This window comes from Blennius ocellaris (genome assembly GCF_963422515.1).
Source record: "Blennius ocellaris genome assembly, chromosome: 6".
Lineage (NCBI taxonomy): Eukaryota > Metazoa > Chordata > Actinopteri > Blenniiformes > Blenniidae > Blennius > Blennius ocellaris.
In genome coordinates this window covers 5,806,304-5,828,034 of record NC_137655.1, presented here as the reverse complement: position 1 = coordinate 5,828,034, position 21,731 = coordinate 5,806,304, and the positions used below count along the sequence as shown (strand labels likewise).

Here is a 21,731-nt window from a genome sequence, read left to right as displayed (position 1 = left end):
ACGAGACGCCGGCCCAGGTGATGACAAGCTCAGAGTCCAGAGATTCCATCTTTCTTCACTCGGGGGGGGGGGGATCAAATGAAGTACATACTGTATAAAGACTGTATGCTCAATAATGTAACGTGATGCAACCGTCTTCTTTCCCCAAGTCATAGTGGGCGAACTAAAGGTTAACTGAAGGTTAATTGTAGACGCCTGCTGTTCTCTGGCCACGTCGACAACCAGCTGAGTAGAAGAGCCGATGACAGATGTGGTTCCCCCTCCAGCGAAGACAATTGTAAACCAGTCCTGAGTGAGAAAGTTACAGCGCTCCGCCGTAAAGTAATTAATCAGCGGTCACCTCCACGAGCGTCACTTCCCCACGAGAGCGCAGGACAAAAGAAAGGCATCTTTGAGTGAGGTCAAACTGAGTGTTCATCGTAAAAGAACACATTTTTTCTTTTTTTTAAAAAGGTAGAATCAAGCTGCTTAGCACTTCATTAAGGGTGATTCAACCATCACCAGCAAGTTGGTTTTTACAAAAGATCTTCAAGAAATGTGAAATCAGGATGGACAAAAACACACACACAAACAAAAAAAAATCTGAATTTCACACCACACAGTTAAAAATAAGTTAAACCTGAATGCTTGTTTTGGAATCACATCATTATCTCTGTTTAAAAGTGAAGCCAATTAAACATTGTTAACAGATTACATGTCTTATATTAAGAAATTGTGCATTTTTCGGGTTCCAAAGATCACCAAACTGACACATAACGGACTTTTTAGAATAGGCAATGTTTTTTATAAGAGTTGGCGTGTCCACCCGTGTTTGGCTTCACAGAAATAATCATTCACCAAATCAGAGATCATAAAGCTACAAATGGGACGAAGCCACTGGCTTGTCAAAAGATCATAATCTGTGTTGCAGTTTAACTATTTACAGGATTATTATTTCTTGTGTACGAGGAAGATGTGGGCGTGTCCGAAACAGGGGTGTCAAACTCATTTCCGTTGAGGAGTCAAAGCAAAAGAGAGCCTGCTGACCCATCATCTCTGCATTTTCCTTTCAGAAAAGTTTCACATTTTCAAAATATTGCCACGTTTACGCAAAACCTTTCTGAAAGGAAAATGCAAAAAATGTCTAAACGGAGTCTGGGTGTATATACATGCAGTTTTAACGACGGCGGAAATATACTTTTCTGGAATCATCTCTTATGGGAAATCAGATTTCCGACACGGCAAAATGTTTTGGCCAAGGAAGCTCATGAACGCGTTCCATGCTGATAACTCTTGTAAATGCATGCATTGCCAAGACTAACCTGACAAGCATCGACCGTGTTAACACATTCCACAACTTCTGAAAGAGGGAAAATCGAGATTAGTGAATCTGCACTCCTCCTCTCATCTGTGTACAAATCACTACAAGCTGACGATGACAACATTTACTTCAGAAGTAACACGACTAATGTGTTCTTTGTACTGATTTCCATCCTGTTCTAAATTCATGTATTCATCTTATTTATACTCATCCACTCTCTCATAGATTTGCGGCTAATAGTCATGTTTATCTCCTGGTGCTTCTCGGTACACGTTAGGTGGCTCGTCTCGTTGTTCATTCTGTCTTCTCAACCAACAAACACCGACGTGGATCGTAGATTTAGCTCATAGCTGCCTTACATCTCCAGAAAACAAGCCGGGGAGGGAGATGAAAAAGTTTGGAAGTCACTGGGAAACAGTCCTTTATCTATGTTAAAGTCGGTTTAAAGAAACACCCCCACCCCCCTCCTGTGCGTGTTGCAGCTGGACCTGACCTGCACACAGCAGTGAACCTCTGACCACCCACAGATTAACATGACAAGTCTGAGCAGCACTCACCAGCCAGAGGGACGCAGACATGGCAGGAGTTTTGTTTGAAGACACCTGCAGCAGTAATTCCCCTTTTCACAGATCCGCGGCTCTCTCAAACATGGAGTCGGTTTCTCTGGGATCAGCGGGACTTGTGTTTTTTCGTCCCTCGGAGTTGGATGCGCCCACTAAAGAGAGCCCAGCAGTCTGGCCCTCATCCTGACACACTTCCTGAGATTCATTGGTAGGGACGGGAGAGGAAACACACACACTGTGGAAAGCCGGTGTCAGGAGATCATACCATGGAAAGTGAGAAAACCACAAGCTGCTGTTTGTTCTCAGAAAGCTCTTTTTCGTGGTTGTTGTACTTTAGGCAAAGGTCAGAGTTTTAAGGGCGTCGTGTACAGCAGAGGTCATGAGGGGGCGCTCACTGCAGCTCGTAAAAAACAAAAGTGTAATTTCAGGGGGAGATAGTCAACCTTTACTGGAGAGTCCCGTGTCGCCTCATGAAAAGACAAATGTGACACAAATTGAATTGGAATTGAAAATAGATTATACATCACCTACATGCTGCTTTCAACTGCAGGCGATATATGTTGTGATTTCAGTCACTCCTCTCTGGATAAATTCAACTAAAGACAACTTGAAAAGACTGAGACCCCGTTTATGTCAACATTTTCAAGTGAAACCAGACAATTTTTCAGTTATTTAAATATTTAGAAATCAAGAATCACCTTCGCTTCGATTTATCGTCACAATAAAAAGGAAAAGATAAAGAAATGCTCCACTGGAATAAATCAAGCTTCTAACGTGCCGATAACCGAGGTGAAGAGGTCACCCCGAGTCTTCTCTCAACCAAGTAACTCCAGACTACACCGGGTGCCCCATTGTTTTTTTTTTTAACAGACCCTTAATGGAGACCACCGCAGACCTGACGGATTCATTGCCACTTGGCCGTGAGCGAGGAAGAGGCTCTGAGGAAGCGGGGCGTGCAGGCGGCGAGGGGGCTCGGAACATTAACGTCCCCCCCCAGGTTTGCTTTGCTCCGCTCGGCATGACTTTTACAAGGTTCTGAAGATCGACGGCGTGCTCACTTTGCTCAGAGTGAAACACAGCGGCGGCCTGCATGAGGCCAATTTCAGAGTGTACGATGTTAAAAATACCCACATTGCATCATGTTAGACAACCTATGAGTTCATGACAATCAGTGTGTTCATTGAGACAACTAAACATTCATTGCAGTTTTTTTTCACACGAGCCTAGAATTGTGGGAATGTCTAATAACAGCAGAGACACGAATGGCCACCGTTTCCTGCTCAAAGCCACCGAACCTACAGCCACTAGCTTTTCATTAACCGCAGTTCAAAAGAATCCTTTAGCCAACGGCGGCCCTTTAAACCGACCATTACTTTACCCTCTGTTTCAAACAAGTTACGTTAACCAGCTTCCAAAAAACTGGTGTTGAGTAGGGCTACACAATATATCACAAATGTGTGCTTATTGTAATGTCAACATGGGAAAAAGTCTGACTGAAGTGAAATATATTAGGCTTCCATGCAATGTGCATTCATTGCTTTGCAAATTCAAAATGACAATAAGATAATACTTTACTCATCCCACATGGGGAAATTTAGAATGAGGCCGATGTGTTTTCAATACATATTTTGCAGCCAAAACACAACAACATTTTTTTATTTGTGAATGGAGCCAAAGTGTTACAAATACACACATAATATCACAATCGTCAAAAATATAAACATATCGTCCGTTTATCTAATACCATAAAGTGATTGTGTTCAACCTAACAACAGGCACCTTTAAATGTTTGTAATTTAACTTAACTGTTTGTTTTTTTTTAAGCTGCTGCCTCTCCACACTTGCCGAAAAACTGCTGCAGCCTGTAGTAGTGTAACAATGAAACACCACTACAAACACACACAAAAAAAGTCATTGTTGCCACTCAAAGCAACAGAAGAATGTGTTTCTGTCCGTGCATGTGTAAGCAGGGAGAGATCCAAACTGTGTCTGTGTTGTAAACACGGCGAAGCTCTGCACCAAAACCTTATAGTACTCATTCTTCCCAAAGTCGTTTCTAACCCCCACCCAGCGCGAGATCAAAGCGTGCGCTGTATGCTTAGGTTTTAACATGAAGAGAAGGGTGTGTGAGTGTGTGGGGGGGTCGGGAGCTTTACTTTCTGGTCGATTGTTATCGCTCTCTCTAAGTGCTAAGCTCTGAGCGAAGCCTCTGCCAAGAGGAGTGTCTGAAATGCGCGCGGTCCTCCCCACCATGTGGGTTAAGGCCGAGGCATGAGCTGGAATTGGAAGCGCATGTTGCATGACCTCACACTTGTCATTTTTTTTTTCACTACATGCCGGCTTCCTTTCACCACAGTGCGGCGGACGTCCAACGTTTTGGTTGCCGTGCGTGTCGTTGGCGGGACGATCGGTTCGGGGTTAAAGCCACCAGGCAGTTTGTAAACACACCAATGAGCCCCGAGTGACTGAGGAACTAGTGCGCTCACATATACAGAAGCTTCACTTGTGGTTTGGCAGACTGCTCTTTGGGAGTACATGAAATTGATGTGAATCTGTGCCTGCAATTTTTGCTGTCTCTTCTAAAGATTATTAGCTTAGTTGGATCTAATCTTGGGATGATGCTGAAATCATCCAGAGATTGGAAAAGGTTGCTAAATCCTTAATGCGGACCCTCAGTTCAACATCTCTCTCAATTAGCCACTTCAGCTTCTAAATCACCCAAGGCTATTCAATAAATCAAGAGGAAGCTTCATCTAAGCCAGGTGGGGTTCAAACATGAGCCCTGCAACAAAAAAAAGGCCCAGGAAAGGTTTCAATCCGGTCTGGAAGACTTTTAGCGCCACTGAAATCACAACAAATCCAAATTAATAGTTCAACCCTACTTCATTTAAAGCAGGGAAAGGGCATCCCCTTCGCCCCCCATTGAGCTCTCTCTCATTCTGAACATTCGTTCAAAATACAGTGAAATGTCACCAAAAAAAACCCTCTCCTGTAGCTGTTGCATTATGGATGTTTTTACCAACTCCCCCTGGCTTTGTAACTAGTTTGATACCAACAACATCCAGAGCTTTCATGTCAATATTACCGATATCTTAGGTCAGGTCACAGTGTTGTGTTGTGTATGCTATTCTGAAGAAATCTGTTTTTTTTTACAATTTTCCTGTTGTTTTGGCCTACGGGCCTTAATGTTTCACACCCCTGTAATAGGCTGATCCTCATTGAATCCATGATTAGTCTTATTCAATGCCATTTTTTCCATCGTTGATGCATTACACTTTTTGAAACATCCTCAGTGCAACTTTTTGTGAAAGCTACTTCAAAATCCACCCCTTTAAACTAGAAAAATACTCATAGTGCATACATACAAAGTTAAGCTGCTTTATACTTAAGGATCACGCAGTTTTTTTCAGTGTAGTTCACCACAGAAAGTTTCCTTAAAGTTCATGCATTTGGTAATAAAATGTTTGCATGAAGCTAAAAAAGTTACAGGGGGTTAGGAAGCTCGTAAATAAGTGTAGCAATACAGAAAAGTATCTGTGTGTGGTGGTTGGTGAGGACACCCCTCCTGTCGCCTTCACACAAAATACACAGAGCTGCATTTCTTCCAAGCACCCACTGTAACCCAGGGCGATGACCATCCTGCCCCGCAGCCGGGGCATTATGTAAATGGGAATCACGCTCGATTGGCCACAAGACTGTGTGTGTGTGTGTGTGTGTCCATCGCACAGCTTCACATTTCACCCAAACTTTATTGGTGCCAGTGGCCCTTTGTGCGCTTTAATTGAATTAACTTCTCAGAAACGGACCTTGTTGCGGCAGAGCGATGAGCCGCCTCGGCATGGAGGCTTTTTACTGTGTTTACACTGGAATCACTCGACGCTTCAGCAGACAGGGGGATCCTCTTTTGATGATTTTTTATAACTTTGTCGCATTTCCTTGCTTTATGGGAGGTGCACGACACATTTCACTGTGGAATAATGGACGGGCGCATGTCGAGGGAGAAGAGCACGGCCTTTTCCTTTCACCTCAGCTCACTCACATCTTAATGCTGCCTGCACTGCTTCTATTGTCGATTAGTCTAATGCGGTGGTGTGCAACATGCAGGGCGGGACTCGGGGAGAGGGGGCGGACATTGTAGAACACGCTTTAACGCATAAGAGTGTATGAAAATCATCAAGATAATTCTCATTAAAAGCATCTAAACTAGCACAAAAACATCTTAAGTTCATTTGTTTGTAATCTTATTTTTTGGGGTCAGACAATAGCACATTTACGTTTCAGAGCATCACTCACACACTTGACGTGAGCTTTTTGAGAAACCGTACACATCTTAAGGACAACGTGTGCAACAGCGATTATTTATTGCAGGACGAATCACAATCACAATACTGGACACCAATGCCACATATCACATGTTTAACTAATATTGTACAGCCCTTTAAGAGGAAAACCTGATGAGTTATCTTTATCTTAATAAAGCTCTTTATTTAATCCTCCTTTTTCTGCCTTTCATAATCGCTTTAATGTTTTTCGTAATCATTTAACATCCTAATGGCTTTGTATTTCTTATATTTCCTTGTGAAGCACTAAACACGAAATTGAATAGTGTGATATAACAGCAATGAACGACAGATTACTACTTGGTCTGACAGTTGGGTTGCTGGGTGAATACTGTGAGAAAAAAAAAAAGATAATTTTGCAGGGTGGGGTTCATCTTAACAAAACTGATGTCATGTTTTTCCTGCAAAGCATCACAATTTAAAACAAAACACAACAGCCCTCAAGAAGCAGATTACAAACAAGTAAGCTTGTATAAACAAGTAAATCACAGTTTATGTTACAATGGAAAAGTCAGAGCCAATGTCCCCATCTGCTGGCTAACAAGCCCTCCACCAATAACAAAGTCATTGAAGAGATTTAAACTTTCTGGATAATGTGGTGGTTGGTGTTTTGACCCGCTGGGAATGTTATTTTTCCCTGTTTATCACTCGTCTTCCCCCCCCCCCCCCTTTCATTCTGACTGCAGAGACCCACCCAGACACAGAGCAAACACAGTCACGTGCTTCTTCCTCAAGCACATAAAAGAGTCGTGAAAATTCAAATGTTTGGCCTCTGAGATAATGTAGTTTTCTCAGCGGAAAGGCAGCTTTTTTAGGTTTGGGCGTGCAACGAATGAAGCAATACACTTCGTAGGAGAGACGAGGCTATCTGTCCTGAAAGAACTTGCATTGTGACATAAAAAATATACATTATAACATCTTGTGCACAGAATGTCATTGAAAATATATCATTGTTCCAAAGGAAAACTGTGCCACAAGAACATTTCAACGTAACAATGAAAAAAAATGTTGCTGCATTTTTTTCCCCCTCCGTTTGCCTTCTCACCCTTCTAATCCCGTGAAAGACGTGGACATGCCAGCCTCTAATCTCCCTACACATGTGAGAATGCACATGTGTTTGAAGGCCTGTCCACGGCGGAGCTCAACAGTAATATAAGACAATGGCTCGAAATGACAGAGATCCCAGGAATGTGCCACAAAAGTGAAAGAGCAGAGCAGAGAGCGTTGTCCTGTAACAGTGTTGCAGTGGAAAGAGCTGATAACACAGCCATTAAAGCAACATGTTCAGCTCCATCTAATACTGTCTGAAGGTTCTTTATCTCACTATTGACTGTTAAAGCCATTATTGTTATCTCGGAGAGGGGGGAGGCCGAGCTTTCAGCACAGATAAAGTGCGGCAGTGAAACTTTTTGGAGCAAGTTCTTCGAAGCCATTAACTCTGATGTGATGTTTCCTCCGCTATCAAATATCATTTACAAAGAGAACTGTGCCTTAACAAGACTAACACGAAACATTACATCCAACATCAGACATCCAACAGTAAGGTTTAGCTCAACTCAAACGCAACCAGCTTCCTCATTCAAACAAAAATAACTGTGCCCGTTGACCACTAGGTGGCAGTGCTGTGATCAATTGTCAGACATTTATTGGTTCAACTGTTTCCACAATTAGTGAAGCGTAAAGAATCCTTTCTGAGCACTGAAATGTAAAGACAGTAGTGACGTAAAGTCATCTTGTGCTTCAAGTGTTGAAAATGTCCACAATGAAACAGCCAAATACTTCCGTTAATTTACATATAAAAAGGAAATCAGCTGCACGTCTCAACACGAACAGGACAAAGAATTGTTTCCTTTGGCCACTAGGCGTCAGTGTTGTAATCTGTCTTAAGCCATTTCATGGCAAGAAGAAGTCAGTGACACAGGAAGTCGTCATGCCCAGCGGTATTATTGACTGTTTATCCATTGATCGGATCTCAACACTCCAATCCGTATCCGACTTGTGGTCAAATGTCCTGAGCGATCTAACAAATTCTGAATTCTGCTAGTTTCTGTTTGATATTTGTTTGTTTGTTTGTTTTTGTAATGAAACCTAACACATGCATGCAGAGAACAAGACGCTTATTACGGTGACTGTCAACTATAAAACCACTAAGTCCCAGGAGAATATAGACTGGCAGTCATGATAATTGGATAAATGGAGTAAACATTGTTGTTACTGTCCATCTACTGAGCATGTGCACAAGAACTTTTAATAACAGCTGGGATGTGTGGCGAGATGATCTTCCTCCCGCAGCACTACAAGTGAAGCTGGTTTCACACCTGCAGCTTTCTTTGGTTTGGTTTCTGTAAAAACTTTCATTGTACCTTGTTCTACAACTACCAGTGAATCTAATTATCCCATGTCAACGAGGACTCTATTACTTGCATACCCGGAGAAACACTAGCCTCCAGTTGGAAGCGTAGCAGCCCGGGGACAATGATGTGGAGGTATTCAGGCTATTCCCAGAGTCATGCCACGGAGCTGCCGGGTCCAGATCGGCATGCAGGAGGCAAAGAGAGAATCCGCATGCGTTGTGTTCTCACAACTCCGCCGACTCCCGTCGTGTAAAATGAAGTGGGATTAAAGGGTAAAACCCCTCAATTTAGGTAATCCAATATGTTATTCTTGCAGTCTGGGAAAGTCCAGGCACAACCAAAGAATCTGGGTCTGTATTAACACCGAATGCTTTCAGGCTTTTACACCGAATAGCGGCCGTGCGGTATTCGGTTGCGTCTTACCTTTGACAGGGATGAAACACATATTTGTCTTTGTCTCATACAAATAATAAAAAAAAAAAGGTCAACTTCAAAGACAGGATGAGTCAGCCAATATCAGTTTATTTCTATTGGACTGAAATGGATGCATATAAAAAGATGTTTATCAAATGTTTAAGAAGCGAATTTCTATGCTCATGCATTTATGGAAGGAATGTCCGCATTGTTTCAGGGAGAAGTTATGATGATTCCTCCCATTACCAGGCTCACAGGAGATCCCAGCCTGAAGTGGATAAAATCTACAGACGTCTTTCTGTTTAAAAGTGCATTCCACAGTTTATCCTGTGCAGAAAAGGGGCTTCAGCAAAGCTCTTATAGGAAAATGTAGCAGTTTTCTTGCAGAGATTACAGAAGCTGCACATTATATTCAGCCTGCCTGGCGGGAGCAATCCCGCGTGTCTTTATTCCACATCACAGATATGGCTCGGGGAAAAAGAAACTCAGATTATTGCAAGAACATGGGCGACATACACACATCCCAAATAACTGAATGATGTGTGCATGTGCTGTGTTTTCATGCTCTGCAAATTCCAAATGACAGGATTTTGAATTACAAAAGAAAGTGTGATTCATTCGCAAAAACTGAGCAATCGATTAATTAAGACATTTCAATTAATAGGTCCGATTGTTTCACATCAAGAGAAGTCAAAAAAGAACAATTGTTCCACTTCTGAAATACTGAAAAATAATGAAATTGCCTGGTGGGACGCCAAGGCGGAGGGACATACCCGGAACACCTCCCTGATAAAATATAGACTTGCAGCCTTAATTTATTTCCTTTTAACTTTGAAAAATCTGAAAAAAATAAATAATTTAAAAAAATGGACTGGAGCCAGTTTAGGGCCTGTTCATTCAAAAAAAAAAAAAACATGTTTATGGATGAATAAATCAATACAAATAACACTCACCCCAACACACTGGCTAAAGGTTAGTACTCATACTTGTACTCATTCTTTAAAAAAAGTGGTATCGGTTCATTGAACATTAATAAAGCAGCAGCAGACATACTTCCTGTAAGTTTACAATGTTTGCACAGGACAGGAATCCTCCAGAGAAATATCTCAAATTTGTGGACACCCCCCCCCCCCCCCCCCCCCCCACCCACCCGCCCCCCGGGCCTGTGCACATATAATGTGTAGGATTTCAGGTGGAGCGCAACAAATGTGCAGCACTGGATGGGAGAGTGTGATTTAATTAAAGATTCCTTTGCCCGGTAGACAGGGCAGGACACACCCGCTCTCATTAACAGGGATCAGGACGGGAACGTCGAACATGTGCCGGCTATTGAGTTTCTACCCTTACTCCGCTAATAATAACGGCATGACACGCTTTGGCTGCAGGACAATCAACTGTTGTGCCCCCGTGTTGCGTTCAGGGACCTGCAGACACCGTCGGTCTATATATAGAGAACAAATGGATAAAGAAGTCATCCGCACGTGATTGGGAGGACAGTTTTATTGCATCGGTAACTCCAGAAGTGGGGCGTACAAACTGGTGCGCGGAGTATTATTTAGTGCATCAAAAGGTTGGTTTAATGGCAAGATGTCACACGGCTCGTTACGTCTCCCTCACTGTCCACAGAGAAACCGCATTCCAGTGAAAATACCTCCGAAATTCCGCCACAGAGGAATGTCTCAATGTGCAAACCGACCCTTTCAAAAAGCAGTGAGGGTGAACCGGCAACAATGATCTGCCTCAGCTTGTTACAAGTACTGGTGCAAAATAGAGAGGGGGGGGGGGGATCTGGGGTCTTTCTTCCTGTGTGTATTCAGAGCAAATGCAGCATGTCAAAGGGGGGGGGATTTATTACATCCCCCAAAGAAAAACACTCCCCCGATGATGAAAACATGATTGGTCGACCTGGGTAGCCCGGCCTAACTTCTGCCCTACTGTCACAGTAATTACCCTCGGAGCCCCGTGGCTTCCGACCTCGCCGCGAAAGACCCCGGGAAAAAGCGAGGAACCGCAAAAGTCAACAAAAGAGGCAGTTTTGGATGCGACCTGGGAGAGCCGAGCGGCCCTGTCCATCACTCGGAAGTTTGTTTGAATGGTGACAAAAGCCCCCAGGGTGAGACTTTGTGGGGTTTGGACGTTGCCAAGAGCGAATGCCACCTCGGCTTGCCAAGTATTAGGGCAGAAGACAAGGAGCCCCCCCCACACCCAACACGTACAGAAATATCAACAAGGACTCCGGCACAAAAGGCCACATTCACAGCTGCACAAAGCCACAGAGGTTTGGAGAGTATCGGGACTAAACGGAGCGTTGTGTAGCGCGAGGTCCAAGGTGGACGGCAGCGCTCGGCCGCCCCCGAGCTCCAAGGAAGAAAGGCGAGTCCGCCACTTTGACTCCGAGAGAAAATACAGTTGCCCCCCCGCGCGTTAATCTATCGCCGACTGTCATTCTATCCACTGTGCATTGCCAAGTGCATTAAAGACACGCTAAGAAGCTCAGCGGACGCCTTTTGTGTCCGTTTATCTTCTTGTTCCAGAGGCTTTGTGAGCGACGTTACGCATCGCTGCATCCGTAACGTTCTGAAAGGCAGTTTGGAAAAGAAATATCCGCTCATCGGATTTGCATCCCCCCCCCGACAGAGACACATTCAAAAAAGATGGGGGGGGGGGGGGGGGCATCTGAAACATAGAACACCCATAAAATCGGATCGATGTTATTTCAGACGACTGATCTTCTACCTTTAGGACCACAAGGGTTTGTTTTTTGCCATTTTCGAAAACTTTCAAAAAGAAGTTAACAAGCAAAACCTCAAAATGTAAGAGATTTATAAGCCAGAATATTTTCACACATTTTAACAATTTCACTTTTTTTTTTAACCATTATTGTCTTTAGATTAACCCATTTTAGCCATTTTAATATTATTTTTGACATTTTTGCTCGTTTAGCCATTTTGGAAAATTTTGGAAAAATTTTTCTGCTTCACCTTTTATAGCACCTTAAGCTGTTTGGGCCATTTTAAGATTGTATTCAGCTCACTCTGTTGTCATTCTAGCCTTTTTAAGCATTATATTTGTTTTAGCCATTTTAGCTGATGTTTTCCCCTTTAGCCAATTACGGCAGTTTTATTTTTTTAGGTCATTTGTTCTCGTGGTTTTAGATATTTCAGCCAATTAATTTCACAGTTTGAAAAATGTTTGTAGCCTGAGCAATTCCAGGTGTTTTAGGCCCCATTTACACCACAACGTAACAAGTGAAAACACATCGTTTTTGCATTTTCATCTTTTCGCCAGAGATGGAGTGTTTTCAAAAAGTTTATTTTTCAGTGGCTCCGACCACTATTGTCGAGTAAACAGACATCCAAAACATCACAAAGGTTTTGCGTTTTCACTTGAAAGCATTGTTGTGTAAACGGAATCATAGACTCGATTTGAGCAATTTTACCTTTTTCTAGCCATTTTTCAATTTAAATAAAAAATTTTTAAATGACTTTTTGTGTAAAACAAAACAGAACATTGAGGCAGGCGACAAAGAAAAAAACACTTTTCACATATCGGGGTGTGATCAAAATATGTACATATTGTATATATTACAACCCCATGTACCCCATGTACACTGATATCATTATGAATATGGAACTTTTCGCACCTTTTTTTATCCAGGAGTTAAAAATCCTTTTTAAAATAACTTTGTTTTGGAAAAAATAACAAGGTCAACTTGATGTATTTGTGGGAAACGTATCATCCGCATGCAGGTAAAGTGAAATTAAAAGTAAGTAAAACAATCTGAAATTGGAAACACTTTACATTAAGAAATCTCAAAGAACTATTTATAGGCATATTCGGTACTTTGTGCTTTCAAGAGCAACAGCTGGTGTTGGAATTACTTTCCAAATAAAAGGTTAAGACATCAATAAAGACTCATTTAAGTGAGATTAGTCTGCACTCAAACACTCAGATCTGAACAGTCACTAATGGTGGCCCAGGGCAACGTTTTCAAAGTGAGAGCTACCACTTCAAACTGTAATTATCTTTCACAGCATGTATGCTTAGTATACTTTTAGAATCTCAAGGATGCAGGCTCAATGCAGAAAACAAGTCCGTTAATGTGCTCTGTGGTGTTTTAATTTTTACAGCAGTGCCGAGGCAAATTAGTCTGAAAATGGTTAGTAAGTAGCCTGGGTTACAGCATTTCTGTGTACACTCTGAGGAGATTTTAATTCGTTTTTTATAAGAAACAGATTTACAGTTTTAACAACTGCACCTAAATACCTCAAAGACTAAAGAGACAAAAAGTTAAGTTTGGAATAAGAAGGTCAAGCCAGAGTGCAGCTGGACAATTAAATGAACAGTGAAGTACATGTGGAGATGATGCACGCAAAAAAAGGGTCAATGTTTGTATTTTCTAAAGCCTGAAATGAACAGTCAAAATAGCTGAACTATTTCTAAGTGAAAATGGAAACTTTCATTGAGTTTTGGGCACAACTTTCTGAAAACAGCTCCCAAGGTAGAACTTTTTGAAAACACTCCCAACTCAATGATTTTATCCAGAAGACATTATCTATTCTTGTCTTATTTCTTTATTACTGTTTTTACTGAGTTTATATTGTCTTGTTTTTACCTAATTTGTTTTTATCTGTGATCTTATCTTGTTTTATCTTTTGCTTTACGGCGGCAGGCTACTGACAAGGTTGTGACATGTCCTTCTGTCACATTTCCCTTGACAGATGGATTATTTATGTTGACGGACCGTATGCATGAATGTACACTGGGAAGCTACAAAAACAAGCTACAAAACAATGAATTGCTCCTTGTGGGATGAATACAGTTTTCCGACCTGGACTGAATGTCAACTTGATCGCTTCAGCAGTTGTGCCGTTTCCATGTAAACAGACATTTTCTCATAGTGTTAACAAATCTGAAACGAAAACAGAAAAACACTGCGTTTTCACTTGAAACGCTGTGGGGTAAATGAGAATCAAGCCAGCCGGCCTCCAGACACTGACATCAGCATTTTTTAAGATGCGATGTTGTCGATAAATCCAGCTCTCGATAACGAAAATCCTTCGAGTTATGACAAAGGTCCCGTCACAACAATCCTGTTCATCCATTCTTTTCCCCAAATTCCTGATTTCTACACAAAAAAAACACAGAGTCTAATGGAACAACACTAAATAAAGGAACAATGCTTTTAATTCTACATTAAAGTTGAATTTTAGTTTGTGTGTGTGTGTGTGTCTTAAAGCCCGAATCCGCCACAAACACAATAAATGATTCTGTCCAGGCTGTTTGGTGCAGAAACATCCACAACAGGCTAAATTCCTGAGTGTGGGGGCATTAAGAGGTAAAATGACGGGGTTAACTTTGCTGAGCCATCAGGGCCCTCCTCCCGGGTCAAGCACACACCGGGCAGCCCTCCGCCCGGGAACACACAGAGAGCGGCTTGTTCTGCGGCCCATGCGCAGGTCAGGTAGGAGTGAAATGATAGGCCTCCCCAGAGACGCGGCACAGAGAACGCACTGTTTCTAAAGCATCCACTGGAATGCAATATGGGGCGGCAGGTAACTCTCAGTTCACCGCATACCTTTATCCAAAATCTTCCAAGTCCGCAGGAAAGCCCCCGCCCGCCGTCTGACACTTCGGTGGGAATTCAGAGACGGGGAGGAGGGATGGAGCGGTGGGCTTGGCAAGGCATGAGAATGAAATGTGAAATGAGGATTAATTTTGTGGGGAAGACTCATCAGCTCCATGTTAAGAGGCATCAGATCAAATATACTGAGGAATGATAAACTCCCACCTGCTCAAAATCAGTGCTTATATTGGTTTCCAATGCATGGTATTACACAGTTACCTCCTTTTATGTGTTTTACATAAACAAAACCTTTATTTTTTTCCCATTTAGACTGTTATTCCAGGTGTTGCTGGGGAGTATTTAAAGAAAGACTACTAAACAAGCCTGAAGACAAAAAGTGAAAATGATGAGAAAACAGTCGAAATTCAGAATAATTCATCGTCAAATATGTTGAGCATTGTCCTATATATTGTGTCTTTTAAGGGCAATTTAAAGCCTTCAATCAAAATATTTTACAACTATATCAGGCTTAAAATGAAGCTGAAAAACAAGGCAGTGTGCACTGTACTCTGGAGCAGGGTTGCACAATATACTGCAAAGTTGTCACTAAAGCAATTTTAACATAAGTAAGAGCAAAACAAATTGGATTACGATAAATTACATTTCCATGCAGAGTCCATCCAAATTTTAGATGAACAAATATTGTACTGTTACACTGATTCAATTTGAATTGCTTAAGAGACCTATTTGTTCCAGAGCCAGTGGCCACAGCGCTGAAGTCAGAAGCACTAAAATCAAAGAAAACTGACCAAAAAAACCAACATGTAACTCTTGTTCTTCTGAAAGGCTGCCGGTGGGAACTCAAACGTCGCTGGTTTAGCGAGACGAGAGCTCTTGAGGTCCCATTTATACGACGTTTCAAATGAGAACGCAAAAACGATGCGTTCTCACTTGAAACAAGAAAAAGGAAGGTTTTGCGTTTACACAGCAACTTTTTGAAAATGATGTCCTTTTACACAGAAACAGCAGAAATGCTGAAAATGATTCATGTATATGAGTTGGATTGTTATTACAGTGACTGTCAACTGTAAAACTACCAAGTCCAGGAGAAAATGGACTGGGAGTCATGACACTCTGGAGGCAAACGTTGTTATTGTTAATCTACTTAACTTGGGCATGAGCAGTAGCAACTATTTACTGCACAGCGGTTCATCGAGTTACATGTTCCTCCATTTCTACAGAGTCTGAATACTTCAGAAAGTTCCACCTTGGGAGCCGTTATCAAAAAGTTGTGCTTTCTGTGTCTCAGAGCATCTTCAAGCTGAAAGCTGAACTCAATCAAATAGAAACTTAAATGTTACAATTGATAATTGTAGTAGAAGGAATTTCATTCTCTCAGTTGCATGGTCTGACTATGGACACCATTCCTGGTTAAGTAATTGAAAGCAGTAGGACACGGCAGAAGATTGAACGTGTATATCCAGCCACTAAACCGGTGCCGCTTTGTATAGACCTGTCAAAAAGGATTCGCTTCCAGCACGGTAGCCGGCACACGCCAAAGGTTGAGTACCTGCCCCGGTGTAGCACAGCAAGCATCCAAAACACACAAGCACCAACAAAGGAAGTTCGTCAGCAATTAGCAAACACAGGAAATAGCCATTTATTTTTTTCCAGGATGTTGGGTCTCCTGAATAAAGGCTTCACATGAGTGAATAGAATCCATTTGAATGAGAAGAGATAATCATAAAGTGAACTTTAGATGTCCCCTTTAGCTACATGAGTCATGTCAAACCGATATTTACTCTCTCTTTGTGCCGCGGTGGTCAACAGCGTGCTTCGTGTACAAACACGCACACATGGCGATGCACAAAACTTTCACTCAAAGCAATGTGGCCTTCACAGTGGCAATAAGTTCTTAAAAACGCTTATTTGTTATCGTCACTGCAGCACAGACTCAAGATAGCGACGAGCGGGCAAGCATGCTAGCAGACTATTTCCCCACACAGCACAAATATCAATAGACTAGACATTGGAGTCATATTTCCCTCCATATGATGACTAAAGTTCCAATATACTTTTAATACACTCTGTAAAATAACCCTCAGGGTGTGTTCTGACTGCATTAGCTGCTTTTAAATTCACGTTCACATCACAACTGCTCTTCGTTCCTCACCCAAAGGGACTCCCGGCCAACACCTGTTGGGTTTGCAAACATGTTTTGTTTATTTTTACTAACAATGTTCAAATTTGAGAAAAATCAATGAAACGAGGTGATAATTTCAAAATCTGTTTTAAACTCATCAGCTGCTCATCACTTGACGCCAGGAGCTCGATCAGTTATTCTGGGCAGGGCGAGTCCCGTGTTTCTTAAGGCACGGGTCAGATTAACACTAGACCGGCTTGTTTACGGTACGACTGACCCGCAAATGAGTGAAGCTTCGAAAAAAACCAGACTGGAATTATCACCACATGGCTCGATAACACCACTAACTGAAAACACATAACCTTTCCTGGAATTGGGTCACAATTAAGCTATATACGTACAGATTGCTTTATTATGTACACGTGAACGGTGCAGTGGAATCCAAGCCAACACCTCTGCCATAAAGTGTGCTTTACAAAGGTCGCTTTCTCTTCAGATAGCAGAGGTAGTACTCCGCCGTAGTGTTCTTTAAACATCATAAACAGGTCTCTAAATTAATTTTGTCAATCCAATAACAGGGATCCAAGAAGCAGAACAATAACAATAACAATAACACCATTAAAACTCCAAACCAATTGGTTTAATCACATTATATTGAGGGAGATTTTTAACAATCTGACACTTTACCCAGTAAAAGTCCTGCAATGTGACGCAGTCGAGGTAAAACCACATCCTTAAGAAATAGGTATATCAAAAACATTTTTGATCTCAAGCCAAAGAACATCACTGCTTTATAAAAGCCAACATAAACCAATCATACCAAACCTCCTACAGGCTTTTTGACCAAACTCTTAAATCTTAAATCAACCATTTTTTCCTTTTAAATTATAAACTAAGCTGTTGTAATAGATCATATTAAACTACTTAATGAATGAATTGATGAGTATTTTGAGACAGGTGATCGAAGGTCACATGACATTTTGTAAGGTCGGTTGTACATTAACATTTGATTTTGGGCCTTCAGCCTTCAGGATGTGTTTGGTTCCTTTTCCAGTCAAATGGAACAATTGTGCCCAATTGCAAGACATTTCCTCGAGGCCTTGGTGAGATAGTATCTGATACAGACCGGAGGAACGGTGTGTGTGTGTGTGTGTGTGTGTGTGTGTGTGTGTGTGTGTGTGTGTGTGTGTGTGTGTGTGTGTGTGTGTGTGTGTGTGTGTGTGTGTGTGTGTGTGTGTGTGTGTGTGTGTGTGTGTGGCTTCAATAAAAAGAAACAACCAACAGCGTCAACTAGTGACCCAACAGGCTACACCTATAGTATATAGGAACCCAAGTTTCACTCAATTCTTATTCTTATTAAAAAGCAATATGTTAAATGGTGTTCTACACCAATTTGCTCTGCATTGGTCAAGTTCTTGTATCTTTTTTTTGGATTGTTTTCACTGATACCTGTGATACTTTTCGTCAACCTCAATAATGCTACCCCGGTCTGGTCTGTTTAGAACACCACTAAAGGTTTAGTCTCAGTGCGATTCCACTGTGAGATTCATGCATTTGGTTTGTAAAGCCTAACAGCCCCCTGTGTTTCAGAAGCATCTTGTCATTTAATGCCACTGTTACAAAACTGTTCCTCCCACCAGGTCACATCCTTTCAATCGCTTCATCTTGTCTGCCATCATGTTTTCCTACTGTCCCACCGGCCCGAGATGAGAGAAACAACAATCCAGCACGCATTCTTCCCGAATCCTCGTCGAGACCCCTTCATCTAGTTCAAAAGTGCAGGTACATGAGGGTTTTACTTTCTGTCCGATCATTATCGCCCTTCCAGGCTCTGCGAAAGCGGGCCTCCCTGAGCGCCGCTGATGGGGGCAGAGCATCGCTCGGGATCTCAAACCACAAAGCATCACACGCGAAAGCAATCCCCATACACCTGAGGACGCTTCTGACAACAACGCAGGCGTGAAGCAAAAACAAGTACCACATAAAAATCAAGGTACACACACTGTTTGGTAGGGTTTAGAAAACCCTGGCAGAGCAGCCCCAACACTGAAATATAATCAATTTCTCGCTCCTCCGTGACCTATTTTAATTCATTCTTCCTCTCCGCTGTTCCATTTAAACCCGAAGCGAATACCGACTGTTCATCCCGGGCTTTGACTGACACTTGGCAACCTCACTTGGGAGACTATTTTCAACACTTTCGCACCACTTCATTACTCCGACCACAGCTCTCCTGGCCGAGTAGGGGCATTCATTTCCCACAGCTCTCGCTGCGCCCACAGTCCTACACGCCTGAGTGCCAGCTGCTTGTCCGTGCCACCAGACAACTCAGCATGGGCAGGAAAAAAATCACCCGAGATCCGCTTAAAGTGCTTCCCGGCAGTGCGGGAACCACAGCGGCTAATTTATGGTGTCTGAGCTGTGGTGGGCAAGGATGTTTGTGTAAGAACGAGTTTCCATCTAAAAGTAGGTCTGCGTGTAAAAGTAGGCCATTTGGTAACTTTGCATCAGGTGCACAGTTGCTATTAAATACTTGAAAAATTAAGTATGAATCAAAACAAAATGGTTTGATTCTTATGGTTTTAAGAGCTCATTCAATATGGTAGATTGTTGTTGTTTTTTTTACCTTTGATGATAGTGCACCATACAGAAGAGTATTAGGGCCATTGAAGAAAAAAAGAATTCGGAGGCTAAAAAAAAACTTAACAAACTTCAGAAAATCAAAGTTGAGATTTTTTTTTTATGGAGATTAAAAAAAAAAAAATCTTCATGCACTCCAGAAAAAGGCTTTACAACTTTTTCCAAAAAAACTCATTCATGTCTCGCAGGACTTAACTGTTCAGATATGCTACAACTTCTTTAAAAGTCAGAATATCAAGAGCGTTTGGTGTGAAATCGAGCCTTTTTCTGGAGTTGGTGAAGTTCTGCCTTATGTTGGATGCTTTCAGCTCTGTGGTCTGTTATAATGAACTGCAGTGTAGGATCTAATGAATGGTCCTATGTTGCTCTCATCTCAAGTCGAAGTGGAGGTGTTCCTGGAGGCGTAATGCTCACTAAGCGTCTTTTAGAAATCCAGATCCAGTTGACTGGCATTCATTCCAAAAACAGTCTGGTGGTTGGATATGTAGGTGATGCTATTTACATTTATCATTCCAAAACAAGCAAAATAAAATAAAACCTGCAAAATAGGCTAATTGCACAGAATTTCCCCCAAACCTGACCATCATCAAATCCAGTGTTTACATCTTGTTGGATAACTTCTGCTCTAATGTCGACAGCAGACGGGAAACCGGCTGGTGATGTTGATGTGGGCTGCACTTGTATGCAACACAAAAGGTTGGGAAGCCCAGGCCACAGCAAAGAGGCCTGGAAATGCACATAAAAAGCATGTAGAAATAGGACGACACAGGGCTGCGGTTCGGAGTGAGCCGCTTTTAAAAAGGTCCTTCATCTTTGAAGTGAGGAAGGCACATCTTCATTGTAAACGACGGGTCCAGTTACACCAATAGAGGCAAATCACTCTGTGGCAGAAATTAACACACTTTTAAAAATGTGATTTTTGGGGGGAACCATTCCTGAGTGATCTTTAGGATCATAACAGAAAAATGTCAGCACCAAGTAAAAGTGCTGATTATTTGATAGATTGAAAGATTTGTCCACAAAGACGCAAAAGTCGAACGATGATACCAGCGAAGTCGACAACTGAAATTTAACCACATGAAAAATCTGTGTCAAACAAAGATGAAAACAGCCCACCACGGCTTGGATTTTGACCATTTTTGCACAAGAAGTTTATGTAAAATGTGTAAATTTATTACATTTCCCTGTAAACTGAACTTGTGCAGGTTTTCATTTTTTTTTCAATGTTGCATTAAGCACAAACCTGTTCATAAATACATCCATACCTCCGTGCTCTAAAACTAATGAAAACACATTGAATTTGTATTAAATATATACTATTATGCCCTGACCTTGAACTGTTCCAGCACATTCAAGGTCAAATGAGTTTGACCAGACTCACTTGAGCTTCAAGTTTGTATAAACAACAACAAAGGAGACACAGTTTAGTGTTTTGACAGAGCAGCAGGGGGTAAGAGGAGGAAACAGTGGATTATTTCCATGACATCACCTCAGGTGGATCTTTTGATGCATGTTTTTGTCGTGGACTGCAAGCATGACTGAACTTGGGACTTTTTGGAGTTGCCCCTGGCATTTCATTTGGGTGAATGGTTTACCTCGTTCCCTTACAGAGAGGCACAGTTTGAATGACCAAACCCGACCCTGTGCGCATGGAATGATGGTCCTGACCAGGATGTTTGCACCTCCACCCCCAAATAACTTCCTTAATTCTGCTGGGGGGGGGCAACCTCAAACCAATCATGCTGGTGGTACTCTCTATATGAGGAGATTCTCTTGAAGTCAAAGGTCGGAAATCGTTATCTATTGCCTGGCACAGGGACGATCAGATGAGCGGTAAATCATCCACAGTCTATATACGCAAACGCACGTGTCCAATCTGTGCGTAAAACATCATTTAAGCGCATCTCCACTGTTTCTCGTTGTTTCCTTTACCTTAATCGAGTTGCCTTTCTTCTTCTCCTCGTCATGTCGGTATACTGGCATTTGCAGAAAGTCCTCTTCACAGCAGATGAAGCTCACCGTGCATCCCATCCGAGCGGAGGCAGAGCGCGGCGGCGCGCGCGTCCAGACCCATTCACCGACCCCCAGCTCCCGGTCACTTCTGCTGCTCACTGAGGCTCCATCCCGGCACCACTCAGCGGGGATGGACTCGATCTGTCTGGCATCACCTCAAAACAGTTTGTTTTTTTTGTGCGTGTTGTTTTTGTTTTTTTCAAAACATGAATGGGGAGTTCCTTGGGATTGTTTTGATCGAACACGAGGAGGAGTGTGGAGCGCAAACAGGTAGTCTGCAAGCTTGAACCCAGACTCTGTGGAGCTCTCTCTCTCTCTCTCTCTCTCTCTCTCTCTCTCTCTCTCTCTCTCTCTCTCTCTCTCTCTCTCTCTCTCTCTCTCTCTCTCTCTCTCTCTCT

At 42.2% G+C, this 21,731-nt stretch overlaps 1 protein-coding gene across 12 annotated transcripts in view; it reads right to left on the bottom strand.

The window, feature by feature from the left end:
• Positions 1-21,351, bottom strand: part of tns1b (tensin 1b) — a gene marked incomplete at its 5' end in the record, with an annotated part of 183,720 nt that extends 162,369 nt beyond the window's left edge. For 11 of the 12 annotated variants that reach the window (XM_080498037.1, XM_080498042.1, XM_080498028.1 and 8 more), the window contains one exon: positions 21,253-21,351. In XM_080498037.1, the coding sequence (XP_080354163.1) occupies positions 21,253-21,351 (99 nt within the window). Of the gene's footprint in view, positions 1-1,857; positions 1,921-21,252 lie in introns of those variants that run through there. The other variant, XM_080498043.1, reaches the window with a different exon arrangement.
• Positions 21,352-21,731: the final 380 nt, after the last annotated feature.